The 24,272-nt window shown below is 48.2% G+C and overlaps 1 protein-coding gene and 1 long non-coding RNA gene across 4 annotated transcripts in view; one reads left to right on the plus strand and one right to left on the minus strand.

The window, feature by feature from the left end:
- LOC119089205 overlaps window positions 1–24,272 on the plus strand; it is a 54,428-nt gene that overhangs the window by 22,725 nt on the left and 7,431 nt on the right. The window lies entirely within an intron of this gene.
- Window positions 1,962–22,614, minus strand: LOC114701265 (sperm acrosome-associated protein 7-like). 3 transcript variants are annotated; one of them, XM_037211585.1, is made up of 6 exons: window positions 22,087–22,607; window positions 10,623–10,685; window positions 8,512–8,613; window positions 7,631–7,714; window positions 2,718–2,798; window positions 1,962–2,192 (listed from the first exon to the last, which is right to left on the minus strand). In XM_037211585.1, the coding sequence occupies exons 1-6, from the start codon at window positions 22,178–22,180 to the stop codon at window positions 2,119–2,121; spliced, it is 498 nt and encodes a 165-aa protein (XP_037067480.1). In that variant the 5' UTR covers window positions 22,181–22,607; the 3' UTR covers window positions 1,962–2,118. The 3 variants fall into 3 exon arrangements, with proteins under 3 accessions (XP_037067480.1, XP_037067482.1, XP_037067481.1); XM_037211587.1 differs by having other exon boundaries at window positions 22,034–22,180; XM_037211586.1 differs by lacking the exon at window positions 1,962–2,192 and adding an exon at window positions 2,205–2,424 and having other exon boundaries at window positions 22,087–22,614.

A 24,272-nucleotide genomic window follows, 5' to 3' on the forward strand; every position in this document is an offset into this window, starting at 1 on the left:
TAACAGCCCTGGCTGTCCTGGATCTCGCTCTGTAGACCAGGCTGGCCTTAAACTCAAGAGATCTGCCTGCTTCTGCCACCCAAGTGCTGGGATTAAAGGCGTGGGCCACTATCGCCTAGCCATTATATTTAGATTTATTCTTCAGACTGATGCTTCCCTTCCCTCCACTCCTCCCAGCTTCCCTCCCCTCCCCCCATACCTCCCCTCCCCCATCTCCCCAAGAAAAGAACAGGCCTCCCAGTGACATCTACCGAACACTGCACAACAAGATACAGTACGATCAGGCGCAAAGCCTCATATCAAGGTTGGGTGAGGCAACCCAGTAGGAGGAAAAGGGTTCCTAAGAGCAGGCAAAAGAGTCAGAGATACTCCCAGTGTCAGGGGTCCCCCCAAAACACCAGGCCAACAATATAACATATGCAGAGGACCTAGCGTAGAGCGGCCCGGGCTCCATGATTGCCGCTTCAGTCTCTGTGAGCCCCTCTGAGCCCTGTTGAGTTGATTCCACACTGTGCTCACCCGGTGTCCTCAACTCCTCTGGCTCCCACAATTCCTCTTCCCTCTGAGCTCTGAGGAGAGGGAGCCACTGGAGACCCCCAACCTGGGCCCTCCCTCCAGCTAATGTTTGGCTGTGGGTCTGCATCTGCTCCCATCAGCTGCCAGATGCAGCCCCTCTGATAATGACTGGACTAGGCAGGGATCCGTGAGTGTAGCAGAACATCATTAGGAATCACTTCATTGATGCTTTCTTTTGTTTTGGCCACTCTTGTTTGGTTCTACCCTAGGTCTCTGGGCTATGCAGCCTCTTGTTCCTGGTCATCCAGGCAGTGTGGGTCATGGGGTCCCTCTCTGTGGTGTGGGCCTAAAATCAGACTACCCACTGATTATCCGCTCCCACAGTCCTGTGCCACCATTGCCCCAGCGTGTCTTGCAGGCAGGACAGATTGTAGGTCAAAGGTTTTGAGGCTGGTTTGGGGTCCTAGTCCCTCCACTAAAAACCTCGCCTGGTGTTTAGGTGGGGTCTCTATTGCTGGGATGAAACACCATGACTAAAAAGCAAGTTGGGAAGGAAAGGGTTTATTCAGCTCACACTTTGATATCACTGTTCGTCGTGGAAGGAAGTCAGGACAGGAACTCAAGTAGGGCAGGATCCTGGAGACAGGAGCTGATGCTTGCTCAGCCTCCCTCCCTCCCTCCCCCTTTCTTTTTATTCTTCTCTCATACAATACATCCTAACTGCAGCCTCCTCTCCCTCCACTCCCCCCCCCCCATCCACTGCTCTTCCATTTCCATTCAGAAAAGAGCAGCAGCCTGCTTTCTTAGAGAAACCAGGACCACCGGCCCAGAGGTGGCCCCACCCACAGTGAACTGGGTCCTCCTCGTTGTCATTAATAAAGAAAAGGCCCTACAGCTGGACCTTATGGAGGCATTTTCAGTTGAGGTTCCCTCCTTCAGATAACACTCGTTTGTGTGTCAAATTGACATAAGACTAACCAGCACAGCTGGTCACAGAAGATGGACAGTTCCGGCTCCATATATCCTCCATGACTAGGACTCCTCACCAGGGTCACCCTTATAGATTCCAGGGACTTACACAAAAACCTGCAGAAGTGTCACAAAGAGCTTGTAAACTCATTTCCCAGCACTTGAAGGTCAATGGCTGGTAATCAGGGTGGGGGCACTCACCCCTGCAAAGCTCTTAAATAACCCACCAACACCAACTACAACAGAAACAAGGGAACAGTGGCAAACTCCCAGGTCTCGCTCACTTCAGAGGGCACAGGAGAGTTTATTCTGGAACCATATATGACTGCAGCCCAGGAACATAGATCCCGGTCACCCCAAATCCCGTGTTCAGACAGGGTCACAGTGTCCACCACACTAGGTTTCCACCCCCACTCCATGCCCTCCGACTTCTGTCATCTCTCCCGTTTTGAATAATTAAAAAATACAATAAAAAATTAAAAAGCCACTTTTGATATCTTAATATTTAAATATGCGAATTGCATTTGGTGCTCCTTGAGTGCAGTTCTTCACACAGGGTGGTGGCTGCCTCCACTCTATTCTGTCCCTGGGTCGGGCAGTGGCTTGCCCCTCTGCCAGTCTTGGTACTTAGGGCTAGATCAGTTTCCCCAGGAGTTGTCTGGTTCTCCTGCTTTTCCGAAACTTCCGGTTATTCTTGAGATGAGTTCCTGTTAGGGAAGAGATTTTCTTGAGTAATTATGACTGTCCCGCTGATTGTCACCAAACCTGTGTCAGACCCTTGTAGTGTCTCATGTCAGTGGCACTGACTCCTCTCTTTCCTGGATGGCATTCAGGAGGCATCTGTGACATCAGGTACCCTTCAGGTACAAACAGGTGGACAGTCATGGCTGGAAATCATGGCGGCAGGAGCATGGGGCATTGGTCAGACTGCATTCACAGCTGGGAAGCAGAGAGACATGCATGCTGGTATTCAGTCCACTTTCTCCTTTTTAAAAAAGTGTGTGTGAGTGTGTGTGTGTGTGTGTGTGTGTGCGTGCGTGCTTGAGAGAGAGAAGGAGAGGGTATACAACTTGAGCATCCGTTATTCCCTTTCAGCATGTGGGTCCCAGGGATGGAAGTCAGGCTGCAGGCCGGGCAGCAGCACTCAGAGACCTGCTGAGCTGTCTCATTGGCCTCTCCTCCTTGCCTAGTCCAGGCCCCGCCCATAAGATGACGCCATAGCTTTTGCTTACCAATAGCTCTTCGAATAGTGTCAATGATATTCTCCAGAGCTTCAAGGCTTTTCATCTGAAAAAGTGTTTCTTTCTCTCCATCTGTGGGAACAGGTAAGGACAATGACTGGACTCCACAATTATTGTTTAACCACAAACTTTTTGAAACCAGGCCACTGGGATCTCAAAATACAGAGTGAGCTATGCCATGTGTACATATTTGTAGCCTGCTGCCCTGTGGCCACCAGGAGAGCCTGTTCAGTCCAAATTCACGAAGAAACAAAAAAACTTCAAATAGTCATAGTCATTCGCCATAAAACAAATGAAGCTGGAGGCCAGATGAAATGTTTTAAATTCCTGGAGGCAGGAAAATTCTCAGAAACCCAAACTGAAAGCCATTCCACAGAGGGAGTGGCCTGTGTTCTTCGAGGTCATCAAAGACACAGTGGAAGAGGAAGCAGCCGTGTTGGGGACACTGAGACAGTGGACAGGTGGCATCTTTACAGGCTCTGGACCCAGAAACACAGTAGAGGGGTGCTGATGTTTGCATATGCTGTGTGCATGTTCCCAGGAAGAAGCTGTGCCTTGTGTGAACCCTCTGCTAGGTTGCAGACTGATAGAACTACAGTGAGTGTGGAGAGGTTGGAATGTTGCAAGTCTGTGATTATAGTCTATATGGAAAGTCTTTTGCCCCTTACTAGCCATTTCTTGCCCACCACTGTGTCTGACTAATAACTCTGAGACTACTAGGGAAAACCTTCTGGAGTGTACAAACAGACCCTTAGCTTCCACCGACCCAAAAGCTAAGAATGTCCTCAGATAGTGAGCCTGTAACAGAGATTTCTTGCTTGTCTGTAACTGCCTACCTGGTTTCCATTGATGTATTTTAACAGTGTCTTGATGTATAACTTCCTTTGTTCTATTACTATGGAAACTTAGTGAAACTGTGACCTTGTCTGAACACAGGATCTATGTTCCTGGGCTGCAGTCATATTTGGTTCCAGAATAAACTCTCCTATGCCCTCTGAAGTGAGCGAGACCTGGGAGTCTGCCACTGTTCCCTTGTTTCTGTTGTAGCTGGTGTTGGTGGGTTATTTAAGAGCTTTGCAGGGGTGAGTGCCCCCACCCTGATTACCAGCCATTGACCTTGAAGTGCTGGGGATCGAGTTTACACGCTCTTTGTGACACTTCTGAAGGTTTTTTTTGTAAGCTTAAAATACTGTCACAATGGAGGCTATTTTAAGTGCCTTGCTCTCCTTTTTTAACCTGTCCTGGGTATTTTCCTGATCCTTGTTCCCTAGGCGACACCCGCTTGCACATGACCATACACTAGCCCATTTCTGCTTGCAGGCAGGCAGACGCAGACTCTAGACTCCCTCCACAGCACTTGGCAAACAAGCATCTTTGTTTACATTGACCACTGTAGTTTGTAGTGGAGGCCACAGTGTGCTTTCTCCAGCTTCCTTCCTGCTGTCTCCACGGCTGCAAGGCCTCAGCTCTAAGAGTTCCAGGAGCTTCTTAGCCCCTTCCTGGACAGAGGCACACTGCCTTGTCCTGGACCTGGGAGTCACTGAGGGGCAGGTTAGTCCACAGGCCACATGCCTCCACTTTTCCTTTGGGCCCTCGGTTACAAAGTTGAAATGCTCCAGATGTGCTTCCTCTCTCGCCCTCTGCCACCCATGTCCCCCTGCAGCAGCCAGACCCGGGGCTGGTTCCCCACCTCCCGCTGCCTGCTCTCCCCGGAGCCCCAAGCATGCAGCTGCATGCCGCAGTCAGCATTTCCACTGGACAGTGCTAGAGTTAGGCTAGGAAACATGCATTCTCTAGCGGGCTGGCCCCCACACTCAGCACCGGTGTTGTGGCCACCCAATGCCCTTGGCGGATGATGCACGCGCAGAAAGGTCCATGTGAATGTGAAGGTGGCACAGAAGGGTATGCTAGAGCTCAGTTTGACATCAGGGTCCCCGGGCATGCGTCCCACCTCCTGTCCTCTGTTCTCCATGTCCTCAACTTGGGCATCACTGCAAAGATGAGGACACACTGGAGGAGGGGCACTCTGCCGTGTGCCAGAGACCTACAAGTACAGTCGTTTTCTGACCCGCGTGACCGTACGCGGAAAGGGGGTGGAGGCTTTCACTCAGCACTGCACACCTGCCGTGCCCAAGGCAGCTCTGGGCAGGGGCTGCAGCTTTGGTATCTCCCAGACATAAAGAGGCCATGAGCTCTCCATCCAAGCAAAGGTACCCAGACGGCAGGTGGGCCTGGCTTACTGTCTGTTCCAGAGACTGAGAGCTCAGGGCAGCCTCCAGATCCAGCAGTGCTCACAGCCTTGCTCACTCACCTGGTCGAATGTCTTTTCCTGGAACTCTCCTTTCCCCAGGAGGGGCTCCAGCAGAGGACCTGTGTGCCGAGGATGAAGATGGCCCGCTACACTTTGCCTTGGCACACTGACTCCCACTTCTGCTCCTGTTCACTGGGGCCTAGACTTGGGCTTGGTGGGCAGTCCATGGTGTGACCATGGAAGGAAGTTGCCTGGCTACAGCCCATCCCTCTGTGCCCTAGAGACCTGAAGTAGGGGCTGACCAGAGAGCAGGAAGAGGAGCAAAAATCAGGATGTGGGATTCCCAACCGTCAGAATGAGCCTTGTGCTGAAAGACCTGCACCCTGACAAGATACAGCCCCCAAGCAGTTCTTGTCAATCTCCAGTCAGAACGATCTGTGCCACCCTGTGTCTCATGCCCCAGATTTACTACAAAGCCTGGGAAGTACAACTCTTATGTAGCCAGCCATCACTCCTGAATGTGTGCTTTTGTTTTGAAGATCTGTTTAAAAATTATTTATGTGTGGGAAGGCTGGAGAGATGCCTCAGAGGTTAAGAGCACTGACTGCTCTTCCACAAGTCCTGAGTTCAATTCCCAGCAGCCACATGGTGGCTCACAACCACTTGTAATGAGATCTGGTGCCCTCTTCTGGCCTGCAGGGACACATGCAGGCAGAATACTGTACACATAATAAATAAATCTTTAAAAAAAATTATGTGTTTGTGTGTGAATGTATGTATGAATATATGAATCATACAGGTGTCTGTGAGGTCCTAGAGAAGTCATTAGATCTCCAGTTGTGAGTCGCTTGACATGGGCATTGGGAACCGAACTTGGGGCCTCTGCAAGAGCAGCAAATACTCTCAATGGCTGAGCCATTTCTCCAGCCCCATGGGTGATATGTTTGCTAATAAAATCTCCTTCCAGTTCATGTTTTGTCTATTTGAATTCTTCCTCTGTCTGAGTCAAGAACGTGGAAACAATGACTGGGGATCTCTGCCTGCTTTCTGACTCCAAGACCTGTTTAACCTTCACTGGCCATGTCATTCGGCAACAGATACCTGGCAGGGAGTCTGGCAGGGGTGTCCAGGGAATGGAGGGCTCTGTCCACGGTGCTGCTGCTGAGACCCAGGACTTCCTTCTTGAATGCTGGCTAGTTAGCTCAGTTCTGCATGGGGAATCCCAGGCAGCCCAAGGGCCCTCCTTTCTACACTTGCCACCTTCTCTTCCTGGATGCTCTTCATATTACCCAGGTCTCACTCCAGCCTCTGGGGATCTCTAAGTCCCCTCCAACCCCATCCTCACCCTCTCCATCACGAAGGCATAACTCATGTGCATTTTCACTCAGTTCCCGAAGAGGCTTGGCTTGGCTTGGTTGCCGGGAATCAAACCATTGCAGTGAGGGATTCATTTGTACTAATGGCTGATGTGTGCCCAGGGTCCAGAATGATTCTCCTGCAGGACCCAGCAGCTCAGGGACTACGTGGGGAGGGAGGGACTCCATATGGCGGCCGTAGGCCAGTCCTCAGGCCGAGTCAGCAGTGCAAGCCTCGGACTGGACTGGACTGGTTCGGGATGTTTGCTGACCTCCAGTGAGCAAGCGCACTGTTCCCAACAGTGTGGCCAGCTCCAGGGCCCTGGCGGTACCTCAGGGTCCCCTCTCCCTCCTTTGTTAGAGCCTCAGATCTCCTTACCCCCAAGGCTGTTCTCTGTCTCTCAGTCTACTTTTGCCTGCCACTATGCATAGGGCAGTCCTGTGTACTATGGATTCACCTGTACCCTCTCTGACTGTAGGCAGCTACCAGAAGAATCCTTACCTATTGATCTAGAACCATCAGCTAATGTCACCAGACTCATGAGTGGGACAAACTCAAGGGTATTAGAATCATCCCTTTAAATAGATCTGTGTTCTTCCTAATGCCATGGAGACATCGTTCTGATACACCCCAAGCTTCAGCTGCTGGAGAAGGATTGAAATGCAGGTTCCCATACCCATATTGCATCACCATTATTAATGTATTAGTATGTTTCCTCTTCTATACCTGAAGCCACATGGGGTTACTCTGCAAGCAATGTACATGTACATCCCATGCTACACATATCCTTCATTGTGTCTATTCTTTACATCAAAGAGCTGTGTCTCCTGTGGGTGTCAGTGGTGGCAGACTCATCTGATGGAGAGAGGGAGGCTCCCTCCCCACCCACAATTCCTGCCCTGGCATGGGGGCACTCTCTCTGCTCTTCTATCCTTTCTAATCAGGGAGAAGTGACTTAAGTGGGAAGCCTGCGAGAGGACTCAGCTTGTGTTCCTTCCTGGTAACTGCCCACTCACAAGATGATGTTTCCTCTGGGCTAGCCTGGTCTGGGTTCTGGACAGGCAAGCCTAGGGCAGGGCTAGGGAGTTGTGGGATCCTGAGTCCCAGTGCAGGACTAGACACCTGGGGCATCCTAAGGCTTGGGACACAGTAGGAATCCCACCTAACCAGGTGCAGCAACCACCAACCCCAACAGAAGACTCTCTGCTCTCACCCAAGCAGAAGCATCCATCTGTACCTGGCTGGGGCTCCCCAGTTAGGTTCTGAGCCCAGTAAAGAGTTGTGGGTTTATATTTACCATCAAAGGAAAGGGTATCTATGATCCCAGAAGATAATTGCTTCTCTTGATGTTTCTTAGGAGTGCTGGATTCTTTCTTGTGGACTTTGATGAAGAACATAGGAAAAAAAAACAAACAGGAAGTGTTTTTCTGTTACATGCTTGTGAACATTGTTGGCCAGAGCCCTATTCTACAACACTGAGCGGAAGGACGGCACAGGGTCCAAGTTCTAGTTAAATTGTGTGTTGGAAAGTTAGTCTTCAAATAGTCAGGAGTCATCCAACCACCTCGAGCCTGGTGGTTTGGGACTAGGGTGAACAAACCCTTAGAATCTAGTTACCTCTGAACTAAAACCTCCCAGGAAGTGTTGAGTGCTCCCGCCTCTGAGTGCGTTTCCCCAAAGCCTGTCCTTGCCACTGCCTGGTCGCTTCTTCCTTCATGCCCTGGAATGCCCCATCTGCTCTCAGTCTCACAGTGGCCTTGGGCTTGTCACCGGCTGGACCTTGGTTTTACTTTGGTCATATGGTGTAACAGAAGGGCTTCCTTTAGAAGCCATAGGTGAACACAAGGAGACGGTGTGTGTTAAACTACTGATCTGGCTCATCTGTAAGCCTGTGTTCCTGCAGTGTCTGAACCCTGTTCACATCCAGGATCTTAGAACATGCGTGAATGTGACCCAGAGATCACCCCAGAGTGAAGCAAGCTGCCTCTGCCTTGGTGGTGACTCCCTCCATCTCACAAGCACCTTAACAGTGGCCTTGGACCAGGGCTTCTTTCACGTGTCCACTTGCTCTTGCCCAGATGTGGCTGAATCTATAGGGTGTTCATGAAATAGGGTTCTATGTTCAACACCACATATCTAAAAACACTTGCAGTTGTGGGGTAAAAAGGATATACTTGCTTTTATCCTTCGTTGTTTTTGATCGTGAGATTGTTGATGGGCTTGGATTTTCCAAATATGATAGTTTCTTTGGCTCCAAAATCTCCCGGACTAGAATTTCATCTTGGGAAAAGCACACAAGAATGTGTTATAGAGGCAATGATTCAGGGCAGATGTTCTGTGAAGAATTGAACTCCAGGCAGCCTGTCAACACTGTGAATAGAAAACCCAAGGAACTTTTGGACAGTGGCCTTTACTGTGCAGAATTCATCTAGGGAGGCTATCCATACTGCCACCTCCCTAAATTCAGAAAGATCTAGATTCTCCGAGTATCTCCTGAGCACCCCTATAATCCAGATGTTGAAGGTTTCTCAATGCCCGTGGTTTCAAAGACTTGATTCCTCAGAGGCACTGCTGGGGGTGATGGAATCTCTGTATAGGTGGAGCCTAGAGGGAGGTCTTTAGGTCACTGGGGGTATCTACAGGGGAGGTGGGGGGGCCCTGGTCCCCTTTCTCTCTTTTGCTCCTTGGCCATGAAGTAAATGTTTTTACCACCACTCACTTGTACCATGATGTGTGACCGGTTGCTCAAAGCAACAGAGCCAACCAAACAAGGACTAGAAACTCCAAACTGACTCCAAATAAATATTTTATATTTATAAGTGTTTTTTTCCTGACATTTTGTCATAGTGAGAGAAATCTAATACACTCTTCAAAGACACAATACCAAAACCCAGCCCCGGCCCTGCTCATGGCTTACTTTCTGTCCCGTGATCATTTTGTCCTGACTCTGCTCTCAAGTGCTGACGGGACAGCTGTGTTTCTGCACATGTCCAGCCATTTTGTGTGTGTGTGTAACTCTGGATGACCTGGAGCTCACTCTGTACACCAGTCTGGCCTTGATCTCAGAGATCTGCCTGCCTCTGTCTCCTGACCTTGGAGTCAGAAGATGAGGCCTCCTGCTGGGTGGGAACCAGTAGTAGCTCAGGAGGGTAGACAGGGTAGCATGAGTGAGCTGTGAACATGCATTCAGTCGTTCATATGATCAAATCCATGAGTCGGGGAGTCCACGATGGTTCCCCAGCCCAGACTCAGAGCCGACCTTCCTGGAAGAGGTCCCTCCTGGGAAGGGCCCCTATCACCTGGTGGCATCTACATCTGAACCTTCCTGATGCGGCTCAGCTGAGAGCAGCTTCATAGCCACATCCTGTGCTCCTGTGGTCTACTCCTGACCCCATCTGACAGGTGATCATGGGCAGACAGATGCCCAGGAGGTGACCCCTTTCCCACAGCGCCCCAGGGTGTTAAGCTGCAAGTCACAAGTCTGCTCAGATGGCTTCTCGAGGCCTCCTCACTTTACCAAATGTAAAATGAGAGGTGGTGCTGGGTGATGAGCACAGGATAGACCCGGGCCTGTGGGCACAGAAGGGAATGTAGCTGGCCCAGACAGAATCGGCCTCTGGGTGTGACGTACATGCTGGACTTTGTAGACAGTACTGAAGACTGACTACCACATCAGTCACTTGGCGTTGTTTGCATGCTGACAGGCTACACCAGATGGATCATGCCACACCTGCAGTTTGTACTCTGCCTCTGAGGGACAGTGTGGGTCAGACCAATGGTCCTCACTCTGCTTGCTCTGAACCCTTACTGGAGAGTTATAGGAAACCCTGAGGTTCAGTCAAAGCCACCGAGGGTAAAACCCTGGGTAGAGGGCAGGTCCTCACTATCTCCCTAGGGACTGCCCTGCCTGCTCTGGATGGAGGAGGCCGAGGAACTGTTCCTTGGCCTCAGATCTCAACAGTTTCACACACATTGCATCAGTGTGTCCAGCTAAATATGGATTCTTATGCGGAAGGCTTGAGTAGGGCGTGGTGCAGGGTGTTTGAAAAGTCCGCGGTGACAGACTACTACTCTCTGGACAGCTCCACACGGGTTTTTGTTCTGCCAGTCAGTCCTGACTTCAGTAATTTAGTCACTAGCGCTCTGGGCCAGAAGAATGTGGTTCTGACCTCAAACCAGATCAGTTCCCACAGTGCCTGGGACTGACACCAGGTTGTCTGGGAAAGGCCTTGCTGAGTGCCACCCCCTCCCTCACCACGGACCAGATGTCCCACACGGGGAGTCCTTACCAAACACTGTGGCTATGTCTTCATCCAGAGTGTTAAATCTTGGCAGTTGTTTAGAACGTGAACCTGATAGGGAAATTCAAAACAACAACAACAACAAAAACAACCCTGTAGTAGTTGTAGACTATTATTTTAAGGTGTGTTACTTTTGTTTATGTTGCAGTTGTTAAACTCTGTGAAGCTGTGTGACTGTGCCTGTCTAAAACACCTGATGGTCTAATAAAGAACTGAATGGCCAATAGCAAGGCAGGAGAAAGGATAGGTGGGGCTGGTGGGTAGAGAGAAGATATAAAAGAGTGAAAAAACATTTTGATGCTGTTGGTTAAGTGGCGGCGCTTGTGGTACAGACGCCCCACATTGGACACTAAAATGTTGTTGTTTTGGCTCTTTTGGGGACCCTCCACCCAGCTCCCAAATAAATCACACACAGAGGCTTAGTCTTAATTATCAACACCTGGCCTTAGCTTGGCTTATTTCTTGCCAGCTTTCCTTAACTTAACCCGTCTGCCTTTTGCCTCTAGGCTTTTCCTTACATCCGTATTTTACTCTTACTCTGTGGCTTGCTGTGTACCTGGGTAGCTGGCCTCTGATGTCCTCCTCCTTCAGGCTACTTCTTCCTTCTTCCAGATTTCTCCTTCTATATCTTCTCTCTGCCTGCCAGCCCCGCCTATCCTCTCTCCTGCCTAGCTATTGGCCGTTCAGTTCTTTATTAGACCATAAGTGTTTTAGACAGGCACAGTAACACACAGAGTTAATCAAATGCAACAAAAGTAATACACTTTAAAATAACATCCCCCAACACAGTAGTTTTACAGCATTTGTTGATTTTTTCACGCACCTCTCTCTGAACAGATAGTTGTGAGGCATGGATGGCCCCAGCCTGGTCTAGAGGAAGGATCCTGTGTGGGGTGCTGCTCTTTCCCATGGGTCTGAGGGAAGCCCTCTGGGACTTGAGTTTCTCATATGGAGGATGGGAAAGACATTGGCCCATGGGACGGCTGTGTGGGTAGAACCCATGATCTCCCCAGGTGCCCTGAGTAGAGCCTGCCCTCCTGGTCACTGGAGTCACCTGCGTGGATGGTAAGACAGCGTCCACACTCAGGGACAACTCTGCTCTATCACAGGGGCAAAGAAGGAGGAGGGTCACATGCGCTGTTTTGTAGGAAGCCGTGCTTTGCCTCCTGCATGGCTGGTGATGCCGTCTGGGTGGCCACCAGACTGGGAAACTCCGGCCTGGGATCCCATCTGAGCAGCCCAGAGCCCAGCTTGGCGCACAGGGAAGAAGCATTTGCCCAGCCTCTGACTGAGGCTTTCCATGTCGCCGGCCAAATACTCACTTTGTCCTGTGATGAGAAAACACCTCCTAAGTGTGCTTCTCTGAGCCCCGGGTGACCCTACACACTCACTTATGCCACCTGAGGTTCTCAGGGGGACGGGGAGGCCAGAGGCTGGTCACCTCATTCTTCCCACGGGAGCAGAGCCCCCCAGGGTGGTCTGTCTGCTGTTAAGAAGGGGAGTCTCTGGTTAGTGAGCTGTGGAGTTCTGGATGGCAGTTGTCCCCAGAGTCCAGGGCTGTCTCATCTGTGATGTCTGCTTCCTGGTGGACAGGAGGAGCTGTGCTGGGCAGATAGGGTCTAGCTGTCTCTAGACACTACGGCAGTTCTGAGGACCAGTTTCTCCTCTGCAGCATCCAGCACACACGTCCTCCTTCTGACATGACCTTTGTTTATCTCGGGGCTGTGGTGTCTCTTGATCTGGTGCACCCCCTAGCTTGAGCTCAGGGTTGGCCTCTTCCTCCAGCTCTCGGGTCCTGGGACCCTGGAAGATGGCAAGCAGGGCCACCTTGTCTCCGCTTTCTGAGACACAGAGCTCTGTCTGGGAGAAGTAAAGTTGCCGCTAAACCAATGACAAAGCTGTTCTCCACGGCTTTAATGATGGGCAATCTGCATCCCAATGTGCTCATCTGCACGGCTCGGAACAAAGGGAAGTATGGAAGGAGGTCTGTGACGGTGATGACAATTGCTTCCCAGTGTGCTGACCTCGGTAAACCAAACAAACAGTACAGTTCTCTTTGCAGGAGACATTAATGGGTCGTTACGAATGGGTACAGCTGCGCAGCGCCAGCACTTTGTTAAAAATATTCTTTTCATCTCGTGTCTGTCCCGTAATCACAATGGAAGCATTGTGCAAGTCAGCCGTGTGCACATGCGTGGTGTGTGCGCTCCCGGTGTCCGTGCCTGTTAGCGTGCATTGTCAGATGTAGCTGCTCTGCCGTGGTCTTCCTGTTGTCCCCTCCTCCAGAGAGTCACAGCTTCCAGACAGCACACCCCCACAAGGTCAGGACACTGATGTCTTCTCACTGCCCACGTCAGCACCATTCTGGCTTCATGAAGTTCACGGTTGAGTTCTGAGTTCACTCCAGTTAGTTTAGTGAACGCAAGTCCGAGCCCTTCTGCATCATAAGGCTCACACTCACTGTGCTCCTTCTTCTAAGTGGATAGCACCTTCCAGTGAGGATACCACACACACTTGCAGTCACAACTCGTCTCCTGGCAAGCAGTGGGAGCACCCAGGATGGGGTGAGGAAACTTGTGTTACCCTCAGGGCATTGGAGAAATTTTCCTTTCACTGGCCCCTCAAGCTGAGGAAGACCCGGTGTGTGTGTGTGTGTGTGTGTGTGTGTGTGTGTGTGTGTGTGTGTGTGTGTCTCACACAGGGCTATGGTCAGATCTCAAGCCAAGAAAGATCTTGGGGATCACATAGAACTATGTCTAGGTCTCAGGCTAGGGAGTCCTTGGGGGTGATACATGGTTATGGCTAGATCTTTTATGAGGTTTGTTTTTCATTTGTTTATTTATTTAGCTGTTTGTTTGTTTGTTTATTCCTTTTTTTTTTTTTTTTTTGGTTTTTCGAGACAGGGTTTCTCTGTGTAGCTTTGCGCCTTTCCTGGAACTCACTTGGTAGCCCAGGCTGGCCTCGAACTCATAAAAAACCACCTGCCTCTGCCTCCCGAGTGCTGGTATTAAAGGCGTGCGCCACCACCGCCCAGCTTATTTATTCCTTTTTATACAGGGTCTCTCTACAAAACTCTGGCTGCCCTGGAACTTGCTTTGTAAACCAGGTTGGTCTTAAATTCAGAGCTCTGCCTGCCTTGGTCTCTGGAGTGTTGGAATTAAAGGTGTGTGTCACCATGCTCAGCCCAGACCTTGTGGTAACCATTCTACCATTCTGAAACTGATGGAGATCGTGAGGGTCACCCAGGAGTTCAGTGCAGTTTCAAGCTGGAGAAGACCGTGAATGCTATCCCAGTTTTGACCAGATTTAGGAGAAAATGACTGGATAGCGTTGAGATCAAATCCCTTAACAAACACCAGTTGAGGAATTCTCATGCACAGGCAAGGGTCGTGCAGGGCAGTAGACAAGTGAGGCCGGCAGAGACTCGTGAGGACCAGCACCCTGTACCTATTCTGGATCCTCCCGACACCCACTGCCATATACAATTTGCTATGTAAATGACCCAGACTATGTTTCTCTAAGAAAAAGGGAGGCCAGCCATACTAATACGTTGGTGGATTCTTTAACTTAAAGAATAGAGGAGATAAGGGGCTGGAGAGATGGCTCAGCAGTTAAGAGCACTGATTGCTTTTCCAGGGGACCTGGGTTCGATTCCCAGCACCTACATGACAGCTCACAACTGTCTGTAATTCCAGTTCCAGGGGACCTGACACTCTCATACAGACATGTAGGCAAAATCCAAAGTACATGAAATAAAAATAAATTATTATTTAAAAAAGAATAGGGGAGATAAAATCCCCACTAAACATAACCCGTGTGTGTGTAACTATAGGAGGGTTGAAAGTCCACTCCCGTACACTCACATCATAGCAGTAGCAGGGATTAACAGCACAAAGACTTTGAACCTGAACCTCTGAAATAGCTCACTGTAGTTAGATCTCAGATCCTGTTAGCTCATATACTGTAGGCAAGTCCAGAGGAGTAACCACCACAGGCGGTCCATACCATATTCCCAGCGGCTGGCATTGCACCTTCCTGAACTACTCGAGGGACAGTGCTCCTGGGAGACTAACCAAGAGGGAAGGACGCACTGTGTCAGAACCCACTCAGCGTAGCCAGACCAGCCACGTGGAAACGAGACTGGGAAGTTCATTCGGGGTTCAAGTGAAAGGCGCACAACAAACCAAGATTCCACATACATCAAGCAGGCTCACCGAGGTGACCTGCACAAGAGTAAGCTAGTCAAAATTCCAGCGCGGATAGGAGTCCTGAGTCCCAGAGGAGCGGGCTGCTGAGAAGGGAGAGCCACTCCTGAGGACGTGGCCACGAGTAGGTTACTCAGGCCAGTGGACAAGGACACATCACGTGTGTGTAAGCTGCAGCAGCTGGACTTGGGGCTCCGCATGGAGGCTCTGGAAGGAAGCAGTGGTCGGTGTATATGGGAAGTTTACACTGGAAAGTATGTATGGAACTTTCAAAGATTTAAACAAACAAACAAACAAGCCAGGCTGCTCACTAAGCAGGCCTGTGCGTAACAGTGGAACAAATATCCATGCCAACAGCTATACAAATGTCAACACAGAAGCAGTCACTCGAGAACACAGGATAACGTGACTCTTCCAAAGTCTGTGAGTCTCCAGTGACCAACTCTAAAGACATCTAAGTGATGAAACAACAAGGAGGGATTTCTAAAGTTAGCTGTAAATTCAAAGAGGCCAAAATAAATGGCTGAACACATTACAGAAGTTAACATTGGACATAAAAGAATTTTTAGGGGCTGGAGAGATGGCTCAGAGGTTAAGAGCACTGACTGCTCTTCCAGAGGTCCTGAGTTCAATTCCCAGCAACCACATGGTGGCTCACAACCATCTGTAATGAGATCTCGTGCCCTCTTCTGGCCTGCAGCCATACATGCTGTATACATAATAAATAAATCTAAAAAAAAAAAAAAGAATTTTCAGTAAGGAGATGGAGATTCTGAAAAACACACCTGGATGCCTGGAAAAGAAGTACCCAGTAAATCACACAAGAACACGGTAGAAAACCTCACAGATGTGCCAGGTCAAGTGGAAGAGAGGCTGTCAGGGCTGGAAGCCAAGGCTGGTGTGTAACCACGCTCGGAAAGTAGTAACTGGAAAGAAGGCAGAATAAACAACATACAAAATCAACAATTAAGCCAGGCACAGTGGCATTTGCCGTTATTCCCAGCATTTGGGAGGCAGAGGTAGGCTGATATCTGTATGTTAGTGGCCTGCCTGGTTTACATAGCAAGCTTCAGGCCAGCCAGGGCTACATGGTAAGACCTTGTCTCACTCAACAAAACAAACAAACAAAAATGTCTTAGTCACTGTTGTGTTGTCTTGAAGAGACCCCATGACTAAGAGGACCCTTACGAAAGAGAGCGTTGAATTGGGTGCTTGTTTCCAGCTCCAGAGGCTTAGTCCATTATCGTCATGGCAGGGAACACGGAGGCATTGCAGGCAGGCACGGTGCCGGAGAAGGAGTTGAGAGCTACATCCTGGTCTGCAGGCAGAGAGAAAGGACAGCGCTGGGCCTGGCGTGGGCTTTCGAAACCTCAAACACCACTCCTTGTGACACACTTCCTCTAACGAGGCCACGCCTACTCCAGGGCCACAGTAATCCTTCTCAAGTAGTGCCACTCCCCGATGACTAAGCACTCAAATATATGAGCCTACGGGGGCCATTCTTTTTTTTTTTTTAAGATTTATTTATTTATTTATTATGTATACAGAAGAGGGCACCAGATCTCATCACAGATGATTGTGAGCCACCATGTGGGTGCTGGGAATTGAACTCAGGACCTCTGGAAGAGCAGTCGGTGCTCTTAACCTCTGAGCCATCTCTCCAGCCCTATGGGGGCCATTCTTATTCAAACCACAAAAACAAAAAACAAACCCCAAAGCAAAATCAACTATTAAAAAATGAAATGATGGCAGAAAGAGCTACAAAGTGACTGACTGAAAACTTATTCAGTAATAACATAACAGATACTCTCCCCTCCACACAAAGTCCTGGGGAAAATATGGACATCCAGGCATTTAGAACCCTAAATAATTTGATCAAAATAGAACTGTCTACCGCCCATCACAGGTAGACCGCCATAAGTAAAGAGCAAAGAAAATAATATGGGGAGCAAAGTTTGTTGGCCGGAGGGACTGATGAACTCTGGGATCTCTCCCTTCCCAGTGCAAGTGACCTGAGCCACGGTGTAAGACAGAGTCTCAGAAATCAGCGCTGTGCTCTCAGTAACAGCCCAGGCCCTTGTCTCCTAGGTGACTCCAGAGCCTATCAGTTTGACCATCAATGGCAGTAACCATCACAACACCTCCAGTAATGACTGGATAGGAATGGTCTCCATTCTCCAACTGAAAGACAAAGACTAGCAGTTTGGATTAAAAGCAGGATTCATCCTAGGTATTGCCTCCAAGAGGCACGTCTTTCAAAGACAGAAACAACCTTAGTATGAAAGGATAGAAAAAGGTATTCCAAGCAACTGGAGCTAGGAAACAAGCAGGTTTGTGCCTCCTAATTATTAGAATATTTAATTATTAGAAGATACAATTATTAGAAGATCTAATTATTAACATTAGAATCTAATATCTGACAAAAAATAATAGAAGAGTTCAATATTAGAAGAGTCATCTGTTACCTCATGCTGATAAAGGAATCAGTGTATCAAGAGAACATTACAATTTAAACACATGAACACTGACCACAGGGCCATCCAGTTTCATAGAACAGTGCTGGTAGATGTAAAGACACACACAGATTAACCCCAGCACCATACAGTGATGTCATTCACGGGTGAGTGACATCAGTGCCCTGCTTTCACTGGATGCTACTTAGGTCATTTGGTAATAAAAATAAGTAGCTGAAGTAAACAGATCGAATGGGTTTAGCTGATCTCTTCAAAACATTCCACCCAAACACAGCAGAGTACACATACTTCTCAGCAGCTCATGGATCTTTCTCTAAAATAGATCATACAGTAGACTACAAAGGAAGTCAAATTCATTGTATTCTCTCTGACAATGGAATAAATCTAGAAACCAACAACAGTAAGAGAAATTACAGGTCATGTATACATCCTTAAAGAGTGAGCAGCACCCAACTGGATGATGACTGGATCATCATCAAAATCCAGAAGGAATAATAAACCCTAGAGTCAAGTGTGAGTAAGAATCTACAGAACCTGTGGGCTATAACAGAAGCAGTTCCAAGAGGAAACATTGCGGCCAGTTAGATGGCTGTGTAGGTAAAGACACTTGCTGCTAAACCTGATGACCTGAGTTTGACCCCTGGGATTCATAGGATGAGAGGAGAACTGGGTCCTGGCAAGCTGTCCTCTGACCTCTGTATACACACTGTGGCGTGTGCATGCACATACACACTAATAATAACGCATGTTATTTTATTTTAAAAAGAAGGGACTTTATGTATTTGCCTACGTTAAAAAAAATTAGAGCTCAAATAAATAATTCAGTGATTAGCTGCAGGCATTGTAAAAAACAGGAACAAGCCAGATCCAAAATCAGCAGGCAAAAAAAAAAAAAAAATCAAGATCAAGGTAGAAGAAATTAAAGAAATAGAAATGAAGAAACAATATAAACCAAAGAGTTAGCTCTTTGAAAAGTAAGATTAGCAAACTCTTAGCCAAATTTACTAAAGTACATAAAAGTAGGGATTAAAAAGCAGGCATTGTAACAGATAACAATGAAATTCAGAAAGTCAGAGAAAGAGTGGAAAAAAGCAATGAGATCAAAGAAGTGATAATAACAGTAAAAATTCGCAATTAGGAAAACCCCCAGCCAGGGTTGATTTGCAGCTGAATTCTACCAAGCCTTAAATATATTTATTTAGTGTGTGTGTGTGTGTGTGTGTGTGTGTGTGTGTGTGTGTGTATCTATATCTATATATAGATATAGATATATAGAGTATGCATACATACACACACACATATATTTATAGGTGTGTATGTATGTATGTTTGTCCTGTGAAAGTATTAAAAAAGCTGAGCAGAAAGATTAAAAAAAAAAAGGGTGGGGGGAGGCTGGAGAGATGGTTCAGCAGTTAAGAGCACTGACTGTTCTTCCAGAGGACCCAGGTTCTGTTCCCAGCACCCACATGGCAGCTCACAACTGTCTGTGACTCCTGTTCTAGGGGATCCAACACTTTCACAGACATACATGCAGGCAAAACACCAGTGCACATGGAATAAAAATAAAAAATAGTCTTTTAAAAGATAAAAAACTGTGGAATTTGGCAAGAAAAGGAGGGTAGCAAGCTCAAAATTGTGACCGAAGTGGGTGTTAAAAAGAAGCTCTGATTCTTTTTTCTTTTCTTTCTTTCTCCCCCCCAGCCGCCCCCCCCTCCCAGACAGGGTTTCTCTGTGTAGTTTTGGTGCCTGTCCTGGAGCTCACTCTGTAGACCAGGCTGGCCTCGAACTCACAGAGATCTGCCTGCCTCTGCCTCCCGCATGCTGGGATTAAAGGTGTTCACCACTGCCAACCAGCTAGAAGCTCTGATTTTTTTTTTTTTTTTTTTTGAGCTGAGGACTGAACCCAGGGCCTTGCACAGAGCTCTACCACTGAGCTAAATCCTGCTGTGGGATGGTCTGTATGTCAAATTGCTCTGATTGGTCATAAATAAAACACCGATTGGCCAGTGGCCAGGCAGGAAGTAGGTGGGATAAGGAGAGAGGAGAATTCTGGGAATCGGAAGGCTGAGGCAAAGAGACACTGCCAGCCGCTGCCATGACAAGCAGCATGTGAAGATGCCGGTAAGCCATGAGCCACATGGCAAGGTATAGATTCATGGAAATGGATTAATTTAAGCTATAAGAACAGTTAGCAAGAAGCCTGCCACGGCCATACAGTTTGTATGCAATATAAGTCTCTATGTTTACTTGGTTGGGTCTGAGCGGCTGTGGGACTGGCGGGTGACAAAGATTTTTCCTGACTGTGGGCAAAGCAGGAAAACTCTAGCTACAAAATCCCCAACCCCAGAAGCTCTGAGTCTTAAAAAGAAAATTCCAGCTCCGCACTGGGACACTAGAAATGATGCCCCAAAGGCAAGACCTGCCGATCAAAGGCTCCAGATTGTGAAGTGCTAATTCATTTGAGAGGAGACAGCCTTAACTGAGGATACAGTGGAGGGTTTTATTACTGGAAAATAACACTTGGGGATGTCTCTCTCCACAGTCAGCCTGGTGTTTGTTTTTGGTCCTTTGGGGGGCCCACCACCAGCTCCCAAATAAATCACACAGGAGGTTTTTTCTTAGTTATGAATACCTGGCCTCAGCTTGCTTGCCAGCTTTTCTTAACTTACATTACCCCATCTACCTTTTCCCTCTGGGCTTTTCCCGTTCTCTTACTCTTACTCAATGGCTGGCTGTGTAGCTGGGTGGCTGGCCCCTGTTGTCCTCCTCCTTCTCTGGCTCCTGGATCTCTCCTCTCAAGTTTCCCCTTCTATTTATTCTCTCTGCCCGCCAGCCCTGCCTATCCTCTCTCCTGCCTTGCTATTGGCCATTCAGATCTTGATTAGACCATCAGGTGTTTTAGACAGGCACAGTAACCCAACTTCACAGAGTTAAACAAATGCAACATAAGCAAATAAAATAATATTCTACTACAGAGACTGATGCAAATTAAAACTGCACTGAGATTCCAGTCAGAATGGCATCCGTTAAGAAAACAGGAAGTCTAGTGGGACACCAGGGAACGTGCTCACTGCTGGGGGGAGTGGAAACTAGTCTACCTACTATGGAATTCAGTAAGGAGGTTCCTCAGAAAAACTAAAGGAAGTGGCACCATGAGCCAGCTCCTGGATATTTATGCAGAGGACTTCAACACATCATGGAGCTGTTTCAACACTGACGTTTATTGCAACCCAGTTTACGGTAGCCAAGTTATGGAACCAAGTCAGGTTCCTAACAACAGAGGGATGGATAATAAAAATGTGCTGTCTGAACGTGATTGAATCTTCTTCAGCCACAGTGAACAACGAAGTTATGCCATTTGCAGGAGAGAGATGCAAGTGGAGATGGCCACGTTAAGAAAATTAATCCAGCTTCTGATAGGTGAATGTCCTGTATGTGTATAGAATATGAAGGTAAGGCAAAACTCTCTGGAGGAATGAAGGGGGCTGATGGGAAGGCAGGTGTGGTTTGAACAAGAATGGCCCCACAGGCTCATGTGTTTGAATACTTGGTCCCCAGTGGGTGGAACTGTTTGGGAAGGATTGGGAGGTGTGGCCTTGTTGGAGGTGTGTCACTGGGGGGTGGGCTCTGGTTTAAAAAGCCCAGGCCATGTATCCACATTTTCATAGAAGTATGTACTATGTGACAAGCACGTCCCTTCCTGTATCTTTCTACCCTGCTGTCTTAGTTACCTTTCTAAAGCCGTGACAAAACACCATGACCAAGGCAACTTATAAAAGGAAGCGTTTAATTTGGGGCTCACAGTTCCAAATGGTTAAGAGTCCGTGATCATTATGTTGGGGGGCACAGCAGCAGTCATGGTGCTGGAGTAGTAGCTGAGAGTAAATATCCTTACACTCAAGTAGGAGGCACACAGAGCTAACCGGGGATGGCCGGGGAAGACAGCGACAGGTGGATGCCCAGAGGTAGCTGCCCAGATAGTTTAACCAATCATTGAGCTCTGAGTTCAGTGAGACACCCTGTCTTGAAAATATAGTGGAGATCAATAGAAGACACTCAATGTCACCCTCCAGTCTCCTGTGCACATGTGTGCACACATGGATGCATGGATGTGTGTGCCATTTTTTTTTTAAAGTATCAAAGAACAAGCTAGAATAAACTAGCCAAATGTTCACAGTCATTTAAATTCAAGAACATCAACCCATCCTGAGGTTCCTGTCATCCTCCCTTTCCTTTTAGGTAAGTTAGAATATTTCTGCAGGTTAATTAAAATTAAAACATGGGATAGAACAACTCTTCCATAGACTTGCAGGACTCCAAAGGACTTCAAGACAGAAACTGGAATTGGTTCAATGGTAAATTTGCATAGGCAGGAAGGAGAACACTTTAGTCCATTCCTGCTGGTATAACAAAAGACCGGAGGCCCTGTCGTTACAAAGAACATAGATGTATTCCCCACACTCAGGCAGGTGTGATGTCTATGGAGGGTTGCTCCTGGCTCCAGAACAATGCTCACTGCTGCATGATCCTGGCAGGAAGTGGCCAGGCAAACCAGTAAAGTGCTACAAAGACCTTTTTGACAGAGGCCTTAATGAGGCCCCTAGGGAGGGCCCTCATGGCCCAGTTACCATGAAGATCCCAGCTAGCACCTACTGTCATCATTTCAACACCTGGAATTTAGAAGGGGACCCCATCAAACAATAGCAGAGAAACACATTACCTGCCTGGTTCATGCCTATGGTTTTCTATCTGCCAGTCTCCTGGGGACTCTACCTGAAAACTCTCTAATCGGCCAGGGCTGCACATCTGGCCAGCAGCACAGCAGGAAGACAGATAAGAAGGTCCCTGCTCCTCCGTTCGTTGCCATGGTCCCTCCAGCAGAAGGAGGAGGCCCGTCCCTGGAAGGTCTTCAGCTTCCCCAGCCTCGGTCTCCTGGATACCTGGAATGTCTGGGACCTGTGACATCACCACCAGGAAGTCTCTGGGTTCCTTTTCCTCGTGAACTGTGTGCTTGTTGGCTGCTCTTCAGGAGAAGAGGCTGATGGGAGTCAACTGCATGCAACTGAGCTTCTCTCCTTCTTTCCACTGTCTGTATTGTGTCTACCTCAGTCCCAAGACCTTCGAGGACCAGAGAGGCAAGGCATCCATCAAGACTCTTAGTGTGAAGCCTCAAATCCCAGCATATCTTCTTCCATGAAGGGATGGGCTGGAAGGATGCTGGAGGACTGGGTGAATTACAGGGTGTATGCCAGGACAAGCAGATCCAGATGGTCCTTGAAGAGCATGGCCTATGGCTCTGCAGTTCCCGGGTCCTGAAGCTTGGAGCTCAGGGACTAAAGGTTCCAGGAGCTCGGGCCCCTCCCCCTCTCTCATATTTCTTTGCTTCAGCTCCTGTCTCACTCCCTGAAAGGTCGTCACAAGACAGAGCGTCTGGCCACATTCTCTGTCATGTTCCTCCAGTTCTTCCTCTTGTCCATCAGGACTGTGCAAAATCCCCAAGTGGTCCTTCTGTTTGGCTCATCTGTGCTCCATTCTTTCCCTAGACAAATCCAGCACCCGGCAAGGGCATACAGAATGCATCAGGTCCCCGGCATCAGTTGATGGACCTTAATGATAGCTTCAGACCTAGTGAGACGTGAAGTAATCCTGGATGCAGGGCCAACCATACCTCCGTGACCCAGAGGACCCATTGTGGTGTGCCCCCAAGGTTCTTGGCACTTTGCTCTTTATTGCTTATATGGGGACCTGAGAGCACTTTCCTGTTTTAATATTCTTCCTCTCCCAAATGTCTTTTAATTTGGTGTCAGTTTGCTGTAGTTTGGCCTCATGGATGTTGTCATTCAGGAATTCTTCACATGTGAGTGTGTAGGTTGGTTGCTCCATAATCTAACAGACAGTTGTTTGGAAATGATACCCTTGGACCAGGCTTTCCTTTAAATTAAAAATGTTTTGTTTGTAGAGGAGCTTTAGGTTACTTAAATTGGCAACTTCTGTTACCTCTTCATGATCTTTAGGAAAACTGGAATGTTGCTGAAGAAGGCCGATGCTGTGTGGTGAGATTGCTCTCCACCTGAAGTGTTCTTTATCTTGAAGTTCAGTGGTTTCATTGGGTTTTAACTTGGCATTTTTCCTAATAAGTTTTCCTATGAATGGCATGTGTATGACCCAAGAAGTCAGAGCACACTGTAGCTCCAGAAGCTATTCTTACCCGTGTCCTCGTAGGGACTGTCAGTGATGTCTGCTTGGTTCTTGACCCAGGGACACTGGTGCTCCTTGGGCTGGAGGGTCTTGGTCTTCATTGTTTACCAACCTTTCTCTGATGAATAATCATTGCGGCAAAGCCACTCAGTTTCCAGGAATAGCTAGTTGGTCTATTGTTTTCTCTCGCTTTGTAATAATATCATAAGGCCCTTGTTTTGTCTTAATCATTGTGTTAGTCCACTTTTCGTTACTGTAATGAAATACTTGAGGCAGGACACCTTTACAAAGAGTTTTAGAGGCTGTAAGCCCAATAAGCAATGTGCAGGCTTGGGTGGGGGACCCATGGCAGATGCAGGAGTGCAAGGCCATACCTCAGAACAGGAAGTAAAGGTGGCACAGGTTTTTCTAACCATCCTCGGAGGATGGCGAGCCAGAGTTTCCCAGGAAACACCTGCCCCATGATCCAAGGGGTACCCCCAGGTCCCTCCTCTGAAGGTTTCCCAGTGTATCAGCACACCATCATGCAAACCAGCTTCAAGCACAGCCACTAGCAGTTACCCTGTGTACAATTCTATACTGTATGTATGTATGTATGTATGTATGTATGTATTTATGTATGTATGCATGTATGGCCACAGGGTCTCCCTGGGTGGCCCTGACTGGCCTATGAACTCCATGTAGGTTGTCTGGCATTCTTTTTCTTTGCCTGGCATTTGCCTTTTCCTAATACTCTTTTTCTCTGTCATCGTGTTTCCTAG

Source organism: Peromyscus leucopus, chromosome 17 (assembly GCF_004664715.2).
Source record: "Peromyscus leucopus breed LL Stock chromosome 17, UCI_PerLeu_2.1, whole genome shotgun sequence".
Taxonomy (NCBI): domain Eukaryota; kingdom Metazoa; phylum Chordata; class Mammalia; order Rodentia; family Cricetidae; genus Peromyscus; species Peromyscus leucopus.